This window comes from Balaenoptera borealis, assembly GCF_965194805.1.
Source record: "Balaenoptera borealis genome assembly, chromosome: 2".
Classification (NCBI taxonomy): domain Eukaryota; kingdom Metazoa; phylum Chordata; class Mammalia; order Artiodactyla; family Balaenopteridae; genus Balaenoptera; species Balaenoptera borealis.
Genome location: NC_138867.1, coordinates 77,778,113 through 77,799,275, shown reverse-complemented (window position 1 = coordinate 77,799,275; position 21,163 = coordinate 77,778,113). Strand labels below are relative to the sequence as shown.

Sequence of the window (21,163 nt, the reverse complement as noted above, 5' to 3'; positions counted from 1 at the left end):
CCTTGCTCCTAAGGATCATTATCTTGTTGATTTCAACCAGCAGAATGCAGGCCTCATTTTTTTCTCTTTCACTTAATGACCTGGGGTGTATCTAGTGCTTTTATTTATGACTTTATAGTTAAGCAAGCCTGCTTCGTTCTACAACGTTCCGATAGCTTTCTTGAGCGACTGTTAACTTACGGTGGTCTCCCAAAGTTCCCTAGGTTTCCCTCTCTATCTATAATCCCCTACTGGGACTTCTACAACTACCTGTGTAACTATCCTACTCTATCCCTATCAATGTGGGTTACAAATATGCACACCACAGTAAAAATTTCTATTATTGAATGACATATACTATCTCCATTTTAAAATTTAAAATATAGTTATATTGGATTGTCAAAGGAACTGAACCAAGCAAGTGAAATTTTCTTGCAATCTTTTCCTCATGTTTAATATGAGAATACAGTTAACTTTTCATCATAACAATGGGCATAAATAACTTAAATTCAAAAGATAACCTATACTCCAATAAAAATTTTAAAAAACAGAAAACAAACAAAAAACCAAAAAATAACATATTGTTGCGGAATTATAATTAAAAACAAAATCTTCTCCCATCCCAGAAATCCTCTCCACAAAGGCAAAAGAAAAAGAAAACACTTCTGTTATTCAATAGGCATTAGACCAAACTGTAATAAGCATCCCAGGTGATCTGCTAAGAGATTGCAAAGATAGAAAGGAACCACGCACAGCCCTTTATATAGTCTAGTAGGTACACCCATTACATACATGTTTTCAAGATCGACAATAACTTATAGGAAAAAATGGGGCGCGAGAGGATGGTCATGTCCCAGGTCTCGGGTGAGTCCCAAGTCCCTGGGACAGCCCGTCAAGTGAGGATCCTTGGTTTCAAGCAGGAAAGAATTCAAGAGTTAGCCATAGTAAAGTGAAAGCAGGTTTATTTAGAGAGATACACACCCCATAGACGGTGTGGGCCCTCTCAGGAGACGAGAGCAGCCCCAAAATATGGGGTGGTTAATTTTTATGGGCTGGGTAGTTTCATAGGCTAATGAGTGGGAGGATTATTACAGGTATTTTGGGGAAGGGGTGGATATTTCCAGGAATTGGGCCACCGCCCACTTTTTGGCCTTTTATGGTCAGCCTCAGAACTGTTATGGCTCCTGTGGGTGTATCATTTAGTGTATGCTAATGTATTACAATGAGTGTATAATGAGGCTCAAGGTCTACTGGAAGTCGAACCTTCTGCCATCTTGGGCCTAGCAGGTTCTAACTGGTTTTTGTGGTATCCTGTTTTTCTTAATGGTTGTATCATTCTTTTAGTGGTTGTGCCCTGCCCCCTTCCTTCCTGTCTCATAACTAGCCTTCAAATAGAGGATTTGACAGCCCATTTTTTCACACATGGTTCATCCTAACTTTACCATGATTAAAGAACACCTGTGTTAGCTAGTTGGCTTCATCCTGAGGAGAAGCAAACTTCTTATATCTTTATGACAAGAAGCAGTGTTGCAAATTGGATCAAGGGACCCACTGAAGTTAGGCTCCTACTCTTCACAGGAACAGGGATATAGGGGGGCTATCTCTTTTGGTGTTTGTATTTTGAAAAGATGATTCCCAGGTTCTTGAGAAAGACAGTCCTGGCTGAGAAAGCTGACAAAAGGTCTGTCTAGTCTTCCAAGGGATACATTTTAAAGAGATGAAAAAGTTCTTACATTTGCAAGTTTCTAAGGTAAATACTTTAAGAAATAGGAAACGAGGGAAACCTTTTCCCTTATTTTCAATAGGGAGAATTAAGTCTCTTATTTTTAATTTGTATCTGCCTTTAATTTATATGTCTATGTGTGTGTGTGTGTGTGTGTGTGTGTCTTTTTTAAAAATAACATATATATGAGACTTAACCACACTATAGAGACTGTATATTATAATTTATATTGTATATGTAAATATAAAATCACTATATTAAAATTCAGTGTAATTATGTATTTATTTAACTTATATATATTATATATTTATATATTTCATGAAACAGTTTCTAACCCAAAGGAACTTATATTTCTTTTTTTTTTTTTTCTCCAAAGGAACTTATAAATGAAAAGAGTGTTAGCTTGAATAGATTAACAAGTCACTTATCTATATTCTAAAGATGGTTATTATTTTTTTCACTAACTGATACTAAAAAATTTTTTTTAATTGAAGTATAGTTGATTTACAATGTTGTGTTAGTTTCAGATGTACAGCAAAGTGATTCAGTTATACATATACAGAGAGAGGTGGTTATATTAAAACAAATTTTAAATATTTTCTAAAAAGTAACCTTCTTCGTTTATAATGGCCTTGAGGCACCATCAAAACAAGTCACTGAGGGACTTCCCTGGCAGTCCAGTGGTTAAGACTCTGTGCTTCCACTGCAGGAGGGATGGGTTCAATCCCTGGTCGGGGAACTAAGATCCCACATGCCGCAGGGCACGGCCAAAGAAAAAAAAAGATAAAACAAACAAACAAGTCACTGAGCTCTGATGCTTTTGTTATAGACTGCTTCATTTTTATTTGCTAAACCATCTACAGTTAATTTCCTGTCCTACCTGGTCAATAAGAAATCATATTGAGAAGTAAAACAATGATTAAAATACTGTACTTTGCATTCATAAATTGTTACTTAGGTCAAAATTCAGATGTTAGTATTAAAAAGAAAATATGACATGGAATATAAGGATATAATTTTTAAATTAAAAATATTTTATTGCCCATGTATTAAAACAAACCTAGAGCAAAACCACCTCAAGTGACCATTGATCTTCACAGGGGATAAAATAAGGGAGAACTGTATGTGCTGTATGCTACATTTAGAATCAAGTCTATTTTTCATCAAATTCAATTATGTTTTTATTATACTCTAGAGAATAAACATAACAGTATAGAGTGTATATATTTTTAAAAATAAAATACTGAATAATAACCATGTTTCAGAAGAGTGTAAATCATTTCTGCACTCATTTATTGCCTTCTAACAGAATAGCTTTTAGAAAATTGTATGTCATGGCGAATCAGTTATGCCACACTTACATTGCAGTAGTTGAATTACCCTTGGCATTTTTGTATTCTAACAGTTCTATTTATCTCTCAATGGTGTACATTGAATAAGTAATGAACATCTGTATGATATGGCTTTTCCCAATACTTTTAAAGAAAAAACACATTAGTAATTCATTTTTAAATATGGTATTTTTCCTTACCCTTGAATTTTTAAAGTTGTATTTCTAGCAGTGACCCTGAATTCTAAGTGTGAATTCCTTCCCTCTTCTTAATATCATCAGGTTTTATGAGCCACAGGGTCTTTTACTTCCCAAAGCAGTGATTCACCAGAATGGACTAGAGTGCCCAGAGGTCACTGAACCTTCACCTGCCCTTCAAGAGAGGCTGTCATTCTCTCAGACCATTTTCGCTTTTACATCCTCATTTCCATTTAAGTCAGAGCTAGGTGACTCTTAGGTCTGACAGTGGAAATCAGTGATGGTGAATCATTTAATTTTAACACATATCAACATTGGTAGCAGGAGGGTAAATAACCTGCCAAAGAGGAATACCATGAATGTTGTATCCACAGACTCACTTCAGTAACCAAAAACCACATGTAGCACTGAAATCTTTTTTGAGCTGAATGGAACTTATTATTAGTTTAACACAATATTGAGGTCTAGAAGTTCTCTTGGGCTTACAATATGACATGAATGATTCTTCTCCTCTTAATGTTCAGTTGGATAGCTATAATTGCATCATTAAGAGTTTCTTTTGCCTATCTGTTTCTTAATTATAGACAATCTTTGTGTGTACCCCAGGATGTAAGTTTTGCTGGCACTGTGCAGGATTTCTACATTTTTATTTTTTTTTTTAATCTAAAGAAAGAACAAGAAGTGCTACCATGGATCATATTGTTTGTCTTGATCCAGGAGAGGTGGTGTCCGGGTGGTAGGGAAGGCATTAACTTTATATTGTGACAGAATATTGGATACATGGTTTCTATAAATTTAACCATGCTCTCTGTTTCAAGGTGGCATATTGGACCACTTCCTCCTCATCATTTTCTGTCACCATTAGCTCCATTCAGATAATGTATGGTGCTCCAACTTCTTTCTCCAGAGTCCTGTATTGTGTGCCCTCGATGCTTTCATTAGACCTCTGCTTTAGGAGGCTGAGATAAGTGGCATAAAATGTGGGATCAGTAGCTCCACTAGATGATTGTTAAGAGATTCTTTCAGGTAATGCATACATTTTAAGTGTTTGACAGGTTTTAAAAGTATAACTTTTATTTTTATGTGTGTTAGCTTTATCTACTTTTGGCCAAATAGGCATAAGACAATAAAGAATTATTGCCTGGGATATTCCTAAGGAATATTATTGTAATTATCTTTTCATGGGAAATAAGGAAAGGGAAGTAAGTGTCTTCCTATTTATAAACTGTTTTAATAACAAAAGTATGAATAATATTGTACTAAGAATCTAGACCTGATGAGGAGATTGAGCCAGCAATAGTCAGGCCACTACTCCCCATTGAGGGTCAGAGTTAATGGTCCAGGGGGAACTAAGCCCCCCACCCCTGAGATACCAACCAGAGGTGCCAGGTAAAGACAACCCAGCTGTGAGGTCAAGAACAGGGGAGGAAATACTAAAAGGGGACTGAGCCCTGGTAAGGAGATGTGACTGCTGTGGCTGGCTCATCTTTCCTGTAGATGATTGATGCCTCGAGATCTAACCCAACCCGGACAGCTTTCCCTGGAAAAGAGTCTTGTCAAGGATTTAACAGAGTCAACACCTTGTCTTAAAAGGGTCACTAACACCACAGCATTTGCTAATCACAATCTTTATTCTAGAATCGACTAAGAATACCTTTTTATGGAACTTGGGATGGAGCTGAGTTGGGGGCCTGCAAAATGGTATTCTTATTTCCTATATGTCTGCTTTAAAGACCAGCTGTTCTTCATTATATTCTCATTACCTAAAACAGCCCTGGCAGAAAGTAGGCTGGAGGATGATCAATAAATGTGTTTGTTAGACATCTATTGTGTTTGCTTTAGCTTCAGCTAGTGTGAAGTTAGATGAGTAGAATGTGATAGTTTTCTTTTCCATTAAGTATTTTACATTATAAAAGTAATACATACTCAGGAAAAATTTCAGACGGTAGAGAAAGGCAGATATAAGGAAAAATTGAGTATGGAAGGGCAGAGATGAGGAAAAGTTTTCTTACTCTTCTGACTCTCCTAGTCTTGGTCTTCAGAGGTACCCTATATTAGTGAATTACTGTATAATTATCCAGAAATGTTCTCTACATATAGATGTGTGCACCCAAGAATATATCCCCCTTTTTACACAAATGGGAATTTGTGTATATGCTGCAATTAGATTTTTTTAACTTAATGTATTTTTAAAATCTCTCCATAGAACAAGCCAATTCCCTCTTGATGAGCATTTGCGTTATTTGCAGTCTTTCTACTATTACTGCACACACACATGCATGTATGTGTCCTTCCTTCCTTAAGAAAGTTTATGTGATGGTTTCTTAGAAGTTGTGCAATTAGCTGTTATAAAATTGTTCCACAGAAGTGCTGCAGCTGTCTTCTCTCCTGTCGGCAGTATATGAAACTGTATGCTATATGTCCTGCCTCCTCACAATGTGACCATATGTACTATTAAAACCCTCAGTTTGTAACTTGCAGTCAAATCTGTTGTCTGGCTTAGTGATTGAATTTATTGGGGCAATGGAGATAAAGATGTAAATCAGATGTGTTCCCAGATCTCTTCTGATTTTCATTATTATGTATGTTCTCCCTCTCTCTTCTTTTTTCTATCTCTTTCTCAGGAAGAGAATCAAGGGAATCATCACAGAGTAAATGCTGGTACAGATTCCCTGCATTTCTCCTGATTTCAACTTTTGTGGTTTCATTGGGATAAGCCACATTCTGACTTTAGTAACTGTGCTGAATATGGAAGCTAGGCAAGCCTCCATAGATAAAAAAGAAAGCAAATTAACTTACTCTTGCTTGTCATGGGTATTAAACTGCCATGTCCTGATACCCCTATAGAACATTTCCGGGAAATGTTCTTTATGTTGTTAACACAGCCCTGTGCCACTTCCATTGAGCTCCCATCATCACTATAGTCTAGGGAAAGGGATCCGAAGTCAGACATAAATTTAAGAATGAAAACTGTGCCTTGGGATATGATGCCAGGCTCACTACAGTACTGCCAGGACTACCCTGCCATTGACTGGAAGTTGGGGAGTATTTCACAATTGGTTGACTCTTTGGGGAGCGCTTCAGATTTTTTAGATTGGCACAGCCCTACACAGGGTCTGAACTTTCCTGAAGCAATCTGGACCATTCTAGAGCCTCTGTAAACTTATGTGGTAAGGATTGGTGATATAAAGCAACAAATAATGGAGGGTCCTAACTCTAAGGTTTCCTTTCATACTGTCTTCCTCAGAGAATAACTCCGAACAAAAGGAAGGCTGACAATAGATGGGAATCTTGGGAAGCTATTTCTGTAGTCCAGATGAGAGGTGATAAGATCCTGAGCCCTGTCTTTCACAGTAGGAATGGAAAGGGGAAGATTCATTTGAGAAAGACTTAATGAGAGTGTTGTTAACAGGATTTGGGGGCAAGGATTTTTTTTCCTGAAAGTGTAGTTAAAACTTTTTGAAATAACCAAAACGTCTCTGAAATCGAAAATAGTTCAGCAAAAATGTCTGATTTCTTACTACACTTTCATTAAAGTAGTTGTTTTATAAATCCTTTTCTCAGCCTTTTAAAAAATATTATCTAGAAATATCTTTGTCTCAGGAAAATAAGTTTTTATTTCATGGCTGACTTACGTTTTAATTACATACTAGTTTTTATACATCAGCCCTCTTCCCTAATAATTACTGTTAATTTCAAGGAATTTTAATAATCTCTTTAGATGAGCTAGACTTATCTAAAAACCAGAAAACTCTTATTTACCTCACAACTATTTCTTGGTGTTTTTAAACATATGATAGAATTGAAAAAGCCTTTTCCTTAGACTGAATTTATGTTGGTGAAAAGTATAAACAAGAGCACCAAAAATGTAAAAACTTAAAAAAAATTTTTGTAATGTTTACATTTCCCATACTGTAGAAATAGTCTTTAATCTCTGCCATTTTTGACACCTCTACCTTGATCTAAAAAAATAAGAATAAAAAATCTAACCTTCTATTAAAGCAAACCTATATGTTCTCTACAACCTTTACATCAAAGAAGTTCTAATAATTTTTACCGGTAGAACATACATTTTTTTCTCTTTGAACTTTTCTGTGACTGAATAATAAAGACTATGTGTTTTCCATCTTGTAAGAGTTTTTACAGTCAGCTTAAGTGCCAAGATTTTATGTCATAATTATTCTCTTTTTCTCAGTTCCTCTTCCTGTCCTCAACTACACCAGCCCAATATTAATCATCTGTTGTGCTGTTGTTGTTTAATGCTGTCTGTTTAGTTATAGGACATCTCTGTCCTTTTGGAGTAAGATAGTGCATATATACATACACACATACATATATGCATAAGTGTAGTTGTGACCAAAAAAATAAATTCATATTTTTTATCATCCAGATATATATATTGATCATTATAAAGTGACATGGCAGTGAGATCAGATGATCAGCACTGAATTCTCAGGGGTCAGGGGTCAGGGACTTCTAAGCACAATGATTTCATTAGTTTTCTTAAAGCATCAATATCCTTGCATATAATCTCCTTTTCTACAGGGAAAAGCCTTTTCTACACCTCCCAGAGGCACGTTGAGTGGCTCCCTCCTGTTGTACTCTATTGTACTCGCTTAGCACGTCATACACACACCTCTTATCAAGTCTTACTGTAATGTAGTTATCCATTTACAGGCTTATCTCTCTCACTAGAAAGAATTCCTTTAGGGATGGGACCATGTCTTATTCATGTTTAGGCCCTTAGCATATATCACAGTGCCTACTACATATTCAGTATTCAGTTAATGTTTATCAAATATGCCTTCATTCAGTAAGTAATTTTCACACTCAAAGAACCTAGGATTGAATGTTGAATGAGAAAATTACCACAGATATCCTTTTAAAAAGCATACTGCATGTTGCATCTTAAAAATGGTTTATAAACTGTTTTACACACAGCCTCTTGGTAATGCATCCACTTGCACACACCATTAACTCGGATAATTCAGTCATTATAATTAAAGCACGTTGGGGTACAAATTTATTAAGTGTTGAGACATATGAAAAGGCATAAAGAGTACTATGATAAACATTCATGTGCCCACCATCCAGTTTAAGGAATAAAACATTACCACTAGTGCTAAAACTCACTATGTGCATCTCCCCAGTCTCATCCCACTTCCATCCCCACCCTGCATTTGGTGATGTTGCTCATTCCAGCACATTTCTTTTTTTTTTTCCAAATGTATGTATGTAAGTACGTATTTATTATTAAAGTATAGTTGATTTAAAATACTGTATTAGAGTAGAGGAACCAAGATGGCGGAGTAGAAAGACGTGCTCTCACTCCCTCTTGTGACAACACCAGAATCACAACTAGCTGCTGGACAATCATCGACAGGAAGACACTGGGACTCGCCAAAAACGATACCCCACATCTAAAGACAAAGGAGAAGCCACAATGAGATGGTAGGAGGGGCACAATCACAATAAAATCAAATCCCATAACTTCTGGGTGGGTGACTCACAGACTGGAGAACACTTATACCACAGAAGTCCACCCACTGGAGTGAAGGTTCTGAGCCCCACATCAGGCTTCCCAACCTGGGGGTCCGGCAATGGGAGGAGGAATTCCGAGAGAATCAGACTTTGGAGCCTAGTGGGAATTGATTGCAGGACTTTGACAGGACTGGGGGAAACAGAGACTCCACTCTTGGAGGGCACACACAAAGTAGCGTGCTTATCGGGACCCAGGGGAAGGAGCAGTGACGCCAGGGGAGACCGAACCAGACCTACCTGCTAGTGTTGGAGGGTCTCCTGTAGAGGTGGGGGGGTGGTTGTGGCTCACCGTGGGGACAAGGACACTGGCAGCAGAAGTTCTAGGAAGTACTCCTTGGCGTGAGCCCTCCCAGAGTCTGTCATTAGCCCCACCAAAGAGCCCAGGGAGGCTCCAGTGTTGGGTTGCCTCAGGCCAAACAACCAACAGGGAGGGAACCCAGCCCCACCCATTAACAGTCAAGCAGATTAAAGTTTTACTGAGCTCTGCCCACCAGAGCAACAGTCAGCTCTATCCACCACCAGTCCGTCCCATCAGGAAACTTACACAAGCCTCTTAGATAGCCTCATCCACCAGAGGGCAGACAGCAGAAGCAAGAAGAACTACAATCCTGCAGCCTGTGGAACAAAAACCACATTCACAGAAAGATAGACAGAAAGATGAAAAGGCAGAGGACTATGTACCAGATGAAGGAACAAGATAAAACCCCAGAAAAACAACTAAATGAAGTGGAGATAGGCAACCTTCCAGAAAAAGAATTCAGAAAAATGATAGTGAAGATGATCCAGGACCTCGAAAAAAGAATGTAGGCGAAGATCGAGAAGATGCAAGAAATGTTTAACAAAGACCTAGAAGAATTAAAGAACAAACAAATAGGGATGAACAATAAAATAACTGAAATGAAAACTACACTAGAAGGAATCAATAGCAGAATAACTGAGGCAGAAGAACGGATAAGTGACCTGGAAGACAGAATGGTGGAGTTCAATGATGTGGAACAGATTAAAGAAAAAAGAATGAAAAGAAATGAAGACAGTCTAAGAGACCTCTGGGATGACATTAAATGCAACAACATTCGCATTATAGGGGTCCCAGAAGGAGAAGAGAGAGAGAAAGGACCAGAGAAAATATTTGAGGAGATTATAGTCAAAAACTTCCCTAATATGGGAAAGGAAATAGCCACCTAACTCCAGGAAGCGCAGCAAATCCCATACAGGATAAACCCAAGGAGAAACACGCTGAGACACATAGTAATCAAATTGGCAAAAATTAAACACAAAGAAAAATTATTGAAAGCAGCAAGGGAAAAACGACAAATAATATACAAGGGAACTCCCATAAGGTTAACAGCTGATTTCTCAGCAGAAACTCTACAAGCCAGAAGGGAGTGGCATGATATACTTAAAGTGATGAAAGGGAAGAACGTACAACCAAGATTACTCTACCCAGCAAGGATCTCATTTAGATTTGATGGAGAAATCAAAAGCTTTACAGACAAGCAAAAGCTAAGAGAATTCAGCACCACCAAACCAGCTCTACAACAAATGCTAAAGGAACTTCTCTAAGTGGGAAACACAAGAGAAGAAAAGGACCTACAAAAACAAACCCAAAACAATTAAGACAATGGTCATAGGAACATACATATCAATAATTACCTTAAACGTGAATGGATTAAATGCTCCAACCAAAAGACACAGGCTTGCTGAATGGATACAAAAACAAGACCCATATATATGCTGTCTACAAGAGACCCACTTCAGATATAGGAACACATACAGACCGAAAGTGAGGGGATGGAAAAAGATATTCCATGCAAATGGAAATCAAAAGAAAGCTGGAGTAGCAATACTCATATCAGATAAAATAGACTTTAAAATAAAGAATGTTACAAAAGACAAGGAAGGACACTACATAATGATCAAGGGATCAATCCAAGAAGAAGATATAACAATTATAAATATATATGCACCCAACATAGGAGCACATCAATACATAAGGCAACTGCTAACAGCTCTAAAAGAGGAAATCGACAGTAACACAATAATAGTGGGGGACTTTAACCCCTCACTTACACCAATGGACAGATCATCCAAAATGAAAATAAATAAGGAAACAGAAGCTTTAAATGACACAATAGACCAGATAGATTTAATTGATATTTATAGGACATTCCATCAAAAAACAGCAGATTACACTTTCTTCTCAAGTGCACATGGAACATTCTCCAAGATAGATCACATCTTGGGTCACAAATCAAGCCTCAGTAAAGTTAAGAAAATTGAAATCATATCAAGCATCTTTTCTGACCACAATGCTATGAGACTAGAAATGAATTACAGGGAAAAAAACGTAAAAAAGACAAACACATGGAGGCTAAACAATACGTTACTAAATAACCAAGAGATCGCTGAAGAAATCAAAGAGGAAATCAAAAAATACCTAGAGACAAATGACAATGAAAACATGATGATCCAAAACCTATGGGATGCAGCAAAAGCAGTTCTAAGAGGGAATCTTATAGCTATACAAGCCTACCTCAAGAAACAAGAAAAATCTCAAATAAACAATCTAACCTTACACCTAAAGGAACTAGAGAATGAACAAACAAAACCGAAAGTTAGCAGAAGGAAAGAAATCATAATGATCAGAGCAGAAATAAATGAAATAGAAACAAAGAAAACAATAGCAAAGATTGATTTTATTGAAAACTAAAAGCTGGTTCTTTGAGAAGATAAACAAAATTGATAAACCATTAGCCAGACTCATCAAGAAAATGAGGGAGAGGACCCAAATCAATAAAATTAGAAATGAAAAATGAGAAGTTACAACAGACACCACAGAAATACAAAGCATCCTAAGAGACTACTAGAAGCAACTCTATGCCAATAAAATGGACAACCTGGAAGAAATGGACAAATTCTTAGAAAGGTATAACCTTCCAAGACTGCACCAGGAAGAAATAGAAAATATGAAGAGACCAATCACAAGTAATGAAATTGAAACTGTGATTAAAAATCTTCCAACAAACAAAAGTCCAGGACCAGATGGCTTCACAGGTGAATTCTATCAAACATTTAGAGAAGAGCTAACATATATCCTTCTCAAACTCTTCCAAAAAATTGCAGAGGAAGGAACACTCCCCAACTCATTCTATGAGGCCACCATCACCCTGATACCAAAACCAGACAAAAACACTCCAAAAAAAGAAAATTACAGACCAATATCACTGATGAATATAGATGCAAATATCCTCAAAAAAATACTAGCAAACAGAATCCAACAACACATTAAAAGGATCATACACCACAATCAAGTGGGATTTATCCCAGGGATGCAAGGATTCTTCAGTATACTCAAATCAATCAATGTGATACACCATATTAACAAATTGAAGAATAAAACCCATGTGATCATCTCAATAGATGCAGAAAAAGCTTTTGACAAAATTCAACACCCATTTATGATAAAAACTCTCCAGAAAGTGGGCATAGAGGGAACCTACCGCAACATAATAAAGGCCATATACGACAAACCCACAGCAAACATCATTCTCAATGGTGAAAAACTGAAAGCATTTCCTCTAAGATCAGGAACAAAACAAGGATGTCTGCTCTCACCATTGTTATTCAGTATAGTTTTGGAAGTCCTAGCCACAGCAATCAGAGAAGAAAAAGAAATAAAAGGAATACAACTTGGAAAAGCAGAAGTAAAACTGTCACTGTTTGCAGATGACATGATACTATACATAGAGAATCCTAAAAATGCCACCAGAAAATTACTAGAGCTAATCAATGAATTTGGTAAAGTTGCAGGATACAAAATTAATGCACAGAAATCTCTTGCATTCCTATACACTAATGATGAAAAATCTGAAAGAGAAATTAAGGAAACACTCCCATTTACCATTGCAAGAAAAAGAATAAAATACCTAGGAATAAACCTACCTAGGGAGACAAAAGACCTGTATGCAGAAAGCTGTAAGACACTGATGAAAGAAATTAAAGACGATACCAACAGATGGAGAGATATACCATGTTCTTGGAATGGAAGAATCAATATTGTGAAAATGACTATACTACCCAAAGCAATCTACAGATTCAATGCAATCCCTATCAAATTACCAATGGCATTTTTTACGGAAGTAGAACAAAAAATCTTAAAATTTGTATGCAGACACAGAAGACCCCGAATAGCCAAAGCAGTCCTGAGGGAAAAAAGCGGAGCTGGAGGAATCAGTCTCCCTGACTTCAGACTATACTCCAAAGCTACATTAATCAAGACATTATGGTACTGGCACAAAAACAGAAATATATATCAATGGAACAAGATAGAAAACCCAAAGATAATTCCACACACCTATGGTCAACTAATCTATGTCAAAGGCAGCATATACAATGGAGAAAAGACAGTCTCTTCAATAAATGGTGCTGGGAAAACTGGACAGCTACATGTAAAAGAATGAAATTAGAACACTCCCTAACACCATACACAAAAATAAACTCAAAATGGATTCAAGACCTAAATGTAAGACCGGACACTATAAAACTCTTAGAGGAAAGCATAGGAAGAACACTCTATGACATAAATCACAGCAAGATCTTTTTTGATCCACCTCCTAGAGTAATGGAAATAAAAACAAAAATAAACAAATGGGACCTAATGAAACTTCAAAGCTTTTGCACAGCAAAGGAAACCATAAACAAGACGAAAAGACAACCCTCAGAATGGGAGAAAATATTTGCAAACGAATCAACGGACAAAGGATTAATCTCCAAAATATATAAATAGCTCATGCAGCTCAATATTAAAGAAACAAACAATCCAATCTAAAAATGGACAGAAGACCTAAATAGACATTTCTCCAAAGAAGACATACAGATGGCCAAGAAGCACATGAAAAGCTGCTCAACATCACTAATTATTAGAGAAATGCAAATCAAAACTACAATGAGGTATCACCTCACACCAGTTAGAATGGGCATCATCAGAAAATCTACAAATAACAAATGCTGGAGAGGGTGTGGAGAAAAGGAACCCTCTTGCACAGTTGGTGGGAATGTAAATTGATACAGCCACTATGGAGAACAGTATGGAGGTTCCTTAAAAAACTAAAAATAGAATTACCATATGATCCAGCAATCCCACTACTGGACATATACCCAGAGAAAACCATAATTCAAAAGGACACATGCACCCCAATGTTCATTGCAGCACTATTTACAATAGCCAGGTCATGGAAGCAATGTAAATGCCCATCGACAGACGAATGGATAAAGAAGATGTGCTACATATATACAATGGAATATTACTCAACCGTATAAAGGAACGAAATTGAGTCATTTGTTGAGACGTGGATGGATCTAGAGACTGTCCTACAGAGTGAAGTAAGTCAGAAAGAGGAAAACAAATATCTTATATTAATGTATGTATGTGGAACCTAGAAAAATGGTACAGATGAACCAGTTTGCAGGGCAGAAGTTGAGACACAGATGTAGAGAACAGACGTATGGACACCAAGGGGGGAAAGCCGCGGGAGGGGTGGGGTTGGTGGTGTGCTGAATTGGGCGATTGGGATTGACATGTATACACTGATGTTTATAAAATTGATGACTAATAAGAACCTGCTGGATAAAAAAATACATAAAATAAAATTCATAAAATAAAATAAAATAAAATACTGTATTAGTTTCAGGTGTACATCACAGTGATTCAGCATTTTTATAGATTGTACTCCTTTCTCCAGCACATTTTTTTACACTTTTACTACATATTTTTATAATCCTGAACAACATGTAGGGTCATATGGCATGTTTTCAAACTATTGTATGGTTTGTATTCATTTATACCTTTTTTCCTCTCAACATTACATTTGTTAGAGTCATCTATGTTGATAACTGTATTTCTAGTTTATTTTCATGACTATTTCACTGAATGAATATAACTATTCTCGTATTGATGGACATTTAGGGTATTTTCAGTGGTTTTAATATTACAAATAAAGTTAAGAATATGCTTTTACAAAGTCCTTGGTAAGCCAACTAATGGTGTAAATTTGAGAATTTAAACTGTTTAGGGCAGAGATTCTACATCTACATTAGACTTTTGACATTTTTAGTTAATAAATGTGCTAACTGGATTTCTATTTGCCGAATTACCTTGGTTGTATTTTCACGACTGACCGTGTTTCTAAAGAAAATTAGAAGAAACTTACAGTAAAATAGAAAACACTTAAACCAGAATAAAGAGAAGTATCATGTTATTTCTGAAAAGCTAGATCAAGATCTTGCATCATTTAAGTCTGAGGATATATATAGACCTCCTCCCACCCAAGATCACCATCTCCATCAGCAATGTTACTACACATATATGAAAATAATGTTACCTTTTAGATGTTGAAAATTAATTTTTAAATTAATTTTGACCTCAGTTAAAGAAGATAAATTGCCAAACTGATATTCATCTTAAATTTTGAAAATATTCATTTTGAATAATAATCAGGCGATAAATCTCTAGACTTCAGACTTTTAAAGCAAGATGTATAGACAGTGGTGAATGGCAGAATGACAAGATATTTAGCCACATAAAAACAAAATCAGGTACAGGTGAATTCTGTCATTTTAAAACTTGTGACAAAATGATTTTAAAAGCCAGCTCAACTGTCTTAGTTTGTATCAATGAGGGAGGTCCTCTGAAATGCAACTGCTCAATCCCTTTATCAGTGTTTGGACAAATTACTAAAATATCTAGCTCTCTGAAGGCTTTACTCTATTTATAAGTTGTAGTTATTGGCCTCTACCCAGATTCACATGTTAGAGATTAGCCTAAAAGCTGAGTCTTGATTGAAATAGATTTAGGCAGACTAACGGCTGAGCCTTTCCAATTCACATTGCTGTAATCTATTAGGTTTGACTGAGTGAGACACAGGAGGATGCTATAATAAAAACCTTTGATAACCAGTCCCTAGAGTCAAGGTGTGTGCTTTGGGCATCGTGTTTCTCAGTCCATAGAAGTGCTTACGTAAATTAAGAAAATATATACCAATCTGTGTCAGACTTAGAACTGGTATTCCTGAGTAAGACTGTCTCATCAGGAAACTGAGTGGCCTGTGGCCTAAGGAGGTATTGTTTTTCTTGCAAGTTCTTTGTTTTCATGAAAAGACTCTTTGATTCTCAGAATGTATTTGTTTCAAGGTAATTTAGTTTGAATTCGCTCATGCTCAGAAGTCTCCTGAAAAATCTTTCCTTAATGTTTTACAGTGTATGTTTTATATGCAACCAATACCTTATACGAATTTCGAAGAAGAGAATTTCATATGACATCAATTTTAATCATCAGAGCTTGGTTTCCAAAGCCTCCGTGTTTCTATCACATGGAATCGATAATTAATAGCAATGATATTTTCAAAACAGTAGTGACCTTTTTAGTAACAGATGTTTCTTAATACTATTAAGAGGCAAATGCATAACTTGTCAGTTTGGGGTGAAGGGATTCAGCTTCAAAATAATTTTCCTGTTTATAAGCTTTCTTGCAGTTTAGATATGCTGCCATCAGGTGGTAGTAATATGTCATATCCATGTGGCTCCACAGATGACATTATGCTTAAGGTCACCAGTTTACTCCACAAAGATTTATGATAATTAATGCACAGATTTTTAAATGAAAATTAAAATAAAATAGTACATCTTTTTAGTTTCAGAGCTAAGGATACTTTTAACGGAATTTTAAAAACATATATATTGGAAGATGCAGTTGGGCATGTTTCCTCTTTATTTATTTATTTATTTGTAAATGAAGAGTTTCATCTTATGCCTTCAAAAAATTTAGAAAATATAGAAAAGTAAAATTAAAAACACCAAATTTCATCACCCAGGGGTAATTGCTATTAACCTTTTGTTTCATTTCCTTCCAGTCTTTTTTTTTAACATGCAATCTTTAGCATGTTTTTGGGGTTTTTTTTTTTTGGAGTAGAGTTTGATGGCAGGAAAAGGTACTTAGCCGTAGTAACAGTGTATATATAGCATGTATCTTTTACAACTTTTAAAATTATAAGTTCTTTGTAACTTTTGTGATTTCTTAATATTGCATTGATTGAGGTTTTCCATAATTTATATAGTCATTCACGTATTAGTATATAGTGTATGTTTCTGATTTCGGTCATCAAGAATATTTTATCTCTGTCTTCCGTCCACTGCTTATCAAGAGGATCATTATTTCATTGCATCTGTACTTGATTTTTGATTTAACACAAAAGAATTTCTAATTCATCTTTGAGTAGCTAGATATGTTTCCTCTATTGCATTTGAAATGAAATGGCCAGAAAATTTGAGCATTCAGTTTTCAATTATGAATGAAAATATATAGTTTCTTTGTTACTATTTTCATATATGAATGTTTTATAATTTTGTAAATTGTATGCCACCGGGTACTGCATGTAAACATTTCAGGATCTGTGATATTATGAGACAAAGCCATTACCTACTTCCTACCAAAGTAATTTTTTCTTTTCTTTTTTATAGCATTGAACACTGCATTAAAGAAATACAGTCTGAAGTTAACAAACACTGTCCAGATGTGCAGCTACGAACAACAACTGACTGTTTTGAATGGCTAAATAATTATAATTATAATTCATCCAAGTCACCATCCATTCCCCATGGAGATATGATAAAATTTCTCAAAGCACTGGTAAAAAAAAAAAAAATAGAATCTTTGTTTTAACAGTGGAGTGGGGTGGGTGAACATGGAATACATTTCATTCAATTTCTGTATGTAAATATTTATTCCATTGACCATATTAGCCTGCCATATCTAGGGGTTAGGGTTTGTGTTTTGTTTCTATATCCTCAATGGAATCCAGTAAGCTATGTGTTTTTATTTTTCACTATGATTTTTATAAAATGAGGTTTTACATAAATGGACATTAAACAGTATAATTCCTGAGGGATTTGTGGTGTGATGTATACCATATTAACACCACAAAATGTACTGAAATGTACCACGATTGTCTATCAGAAAAGTTGGTATCTATTACATTTTGTGTCCCTTCACAACTACTCATTTTCTTGTGCTCATTACTAAGCACAATAAGATCATCATCAGTTGTATCTATTAAGTAGCCTTGTCCATTATTCCCTTCATCCCCAACCTGCAGGCATATCCAGTTCTTTTCAATCAAGGCAGCAATTTATAGGACACTGTTAATTGATGGAGAATTATTACATTGGTCATTCTTGGATACTGACCACCCTCTATGTTAGAGAGGTGGTATAAGAAATACTTATTTTCTTACACCTGTACCTACAAGGGTAGCTAACTTCCAAAAACTAGAGAAACAGCACAATTGTTAGAAAACAGGATTTCTGTAGCTACGGTTTTAACTTAATTTAGGGAAAAAAGGCACTGTTCTTGTGTAAACATCAAACATTGACTAAGGCAGATGTGGAAAATATCTTGAGGGTGTAGATGGGTTAGGATGACAGAATCAGATGAAAATAATTTTTGGCTATTGTTATTATTGCAGATGTCTCTTTAATGTTTACAAAGTAATAAAAGAGAGAGAAAGGAAGATTATGTGCCCTGAAGGCTTATTCTTTTAAGAAAATCCTCTCACCCATTATCTCTTGAAGGTGGAGGCTTGAAGAATAAATATGGATATAGTTATTCCTTTAATTTCTATTAAGAGCCATGTGTAATGAATTTCATTAATATTGATATAATGATGCTTTCTCATTTAATTAAAAGCAAAAGCTTTTAATTATCTTTTAATCTGTCACACATAAGTCATTCTCTATTCACTGCAGGGCAAAGGCCGCCTTAGTTTTGCTCAAATTCATTAGACTGATAGGCCTCTTCCAGACCTAGGTGTTTTAACATAATTGATCATGTTATTTTGAGAAAAGAACCACATTATTAAAACAGATCCAGATTTAAATGACCTTGTCAAGTTTTTACATGCTGAAAGTGTCAATCTTGACAGAATTTTTTTCATACATCTATTTTTTTTTCCATAGAAAGCTTTTATTTATTAATTATCTAACTAAATAAGAAACAGAGGTTCTCATTATGGCAGTTGTATGAAGTCATTTTCAAAATTTAAGCAATCATACTTAACACATGTTCACATGTTTTAAATCTATCATTCTTTAAATGTTTGCTTGATCAACTCTTTACAGTTATTGACTGATTTAGAGAAACCCAAGTCTGAGGCACTAATATGACCACTTTGCTCTATAGAATTTACCATAATGCTGGTGTTCTGGACTCTATCTAAGGACATTTATTTTCCGGAAGTATCAAAAGAACTAAATAAAAAGGAAGAGAGAAAGTGGAGCTTCAGAAAAGTCAATTCACTTTTTGGTTCTCCAGAGTGTAGTAGAAAGAACGTGGATGAGGAGAATGAAACCAGGCATCCATTCTTGGTTCTGTGCTTTATTGTGTGTGACATTTGGAAAGTAACTTAAACACACTGCACTTTAGTGTCCTTATCTGTAAATTGGGGTTTTAAGTACCTATGTCACAGAGTTTTCATTATGAAGAAGTCAGAGACTGCATCAAAAAATGCTTTTTATATAATAAACTACGACATAGATATTAGGCATTATTATTTATTACAGACAGAACATTAAATTAGAGATCACAATGCTTAGAATGACTGAGAGGGAGCCCTGGAATTTGTCTAGGAGTTGTTCATTTTTCTGAGTCACACATAATACCTTTGTCAATAGGTAATTTCCAAGCTGGCCTGATTTGATACCGCTTGAACCTTGCTTCTGTTTTTTGTTTTTTGTTGTTTTTTTTTTAAATAATCAGCTTGTTGCTACTTAGAGAATATAAGCTAATTTCAGTACTACCTGAAATAGACATAATTAGGAGAGTCAGCATGTAAGGAGAATTTGTGCATGTAATTCAAAGTCCAAAAACAAAGTAAATTTTTGTCCCTTTTCTATTCCTAATTACACCTACTATTGTTTCTGTCAGTTAACACAGAAAATATAAAAAAAATTTTCTTATGTTTTGAGGAACAATTCTGAGAGTATTTTTTTCCCATTTTGAGTTGGTTATTTCTTTGGAGAGAACTGAAATATTCTCAGATTACTTTCCAAAGTAAAATCTTTCTTAACATGACTCTCAAAAAGGAATTTAAATGAAAGTTAAAGTCTTTAAATGTATTAACTTTTATTTCTCAGGATGGCAGCTATTAGTAAGCCCTAGGCACATACTGTGTTTAAAGGTCTCTGTTCTCTATGTTCATTTGGGAATTTATAATAATAAGTATACTCATTCAGGCATGAAAATTATCTACTAGGTATTAATTAGGGGCATGATCTTAAATTTATTTCATCTTAGGAGTACATTTCAGTCAATATTTTACTATAGATTTTTATTTAGAATTTTTAAGCTAAAGCTTCCATATAGCTCAGGTTATAACAGGAATGGATAACAACGAGGGCTAAAAACTATGTGTCGAGAAATCTAATTGAAAAATTAGTTCATCACCTGGGCTTTACAAAATTTAACAGACCATAAAGATAATATTCTAAAATGTCTGAATAGATTAATTTTCAAATGCAAAAAGGTTTTTTTTGAAAACATCATAGTATTGATTCTAAATTGAAATGAATTATTATGAAATTCTGTATGATTGTAGAAATCATTTCTTCCTGCTACTCTTATAGTTAATCACATCTCTAACATTATAATTTACTTTTATTAGCAAGATTTGTTGAAGAATGAACAAAATCAAGAAGAAATGGTATTGGATTTACTTTGGGACCTCTCCTGCCACAGCAGTGTTTCCCTCCCATCCACTCTAAGTGGAACATCTTTCCATTTCCTCTCTAGTACTTCTCTTCATTCTGTTGAAGATCATTCCTCTATGGATGTAAAGTCTATATGGGATGATATAAGACTACATCTTCGACGCTTCTTAGTGAGCAGATTACAAACCCACAATGAAATAAACAATTCACAGCAAAAAATTTTGTTGAAAAATCAATGCATACAACGACTCTTATTTCTTTATCCAGAATCAGAAGTAACAATCAAGTACCAAAACATACAGAATAAACTGTTGACTAAACTTCTGCAGAACTGTTTTCCTTCTTACAGCAGAGAAGCAAATTTAGACATAATGGCTGATGGATACCAAGGTACAATGCTTAAGTTATACTCAATGATAAAAGAGGATTTTAACATACTACGTGAAATTTTAGCTCCATCCTCAACAGTGAAATTCATTAAAGAAACTTACCTGGATACTGTTACAGAAGAAATGGCAAAATTTCTTGAAAATTTTTGTGAGCTGCAGTTCAAAGAAAGTGCTGTCCGTGTGATTAAAACAAGCAAGAGCTCCAGCAGGCATAGAGGAGCAGTGCATGCTTTGGGTTAGTGATTT

The 21,163-nt window shown here is 35.4% G+C and overlaps 1 protein-coding gene across 3 annotated transcripts in view; it reads left to right on the top strand.

Annotated features, from left to right (window-relative positions):
• Positions 1-21,163, top strand: part of KIAA0825 — a 366,826-nt gene that overhangs the window by 59,258 nt on the left and 286,405 nt on the right. For all 3 annotated transcript variants that reach the window (XM_082375204.1, XM_082375205.1, XM_082375206.1), the window contains exons 6-7: positions 17,286-17,454; positions 20,483-21,152. In XM_082375204.1, the coding sequence (XP_082231330.1) occupies positions 17,286-17,454; positions 20,483-21,152 (839 nt within the window). The remainder of the gene's footprint in view (positions 1-17,285; positions 17,455-20,482; positions 21,153-21,163) is intronic.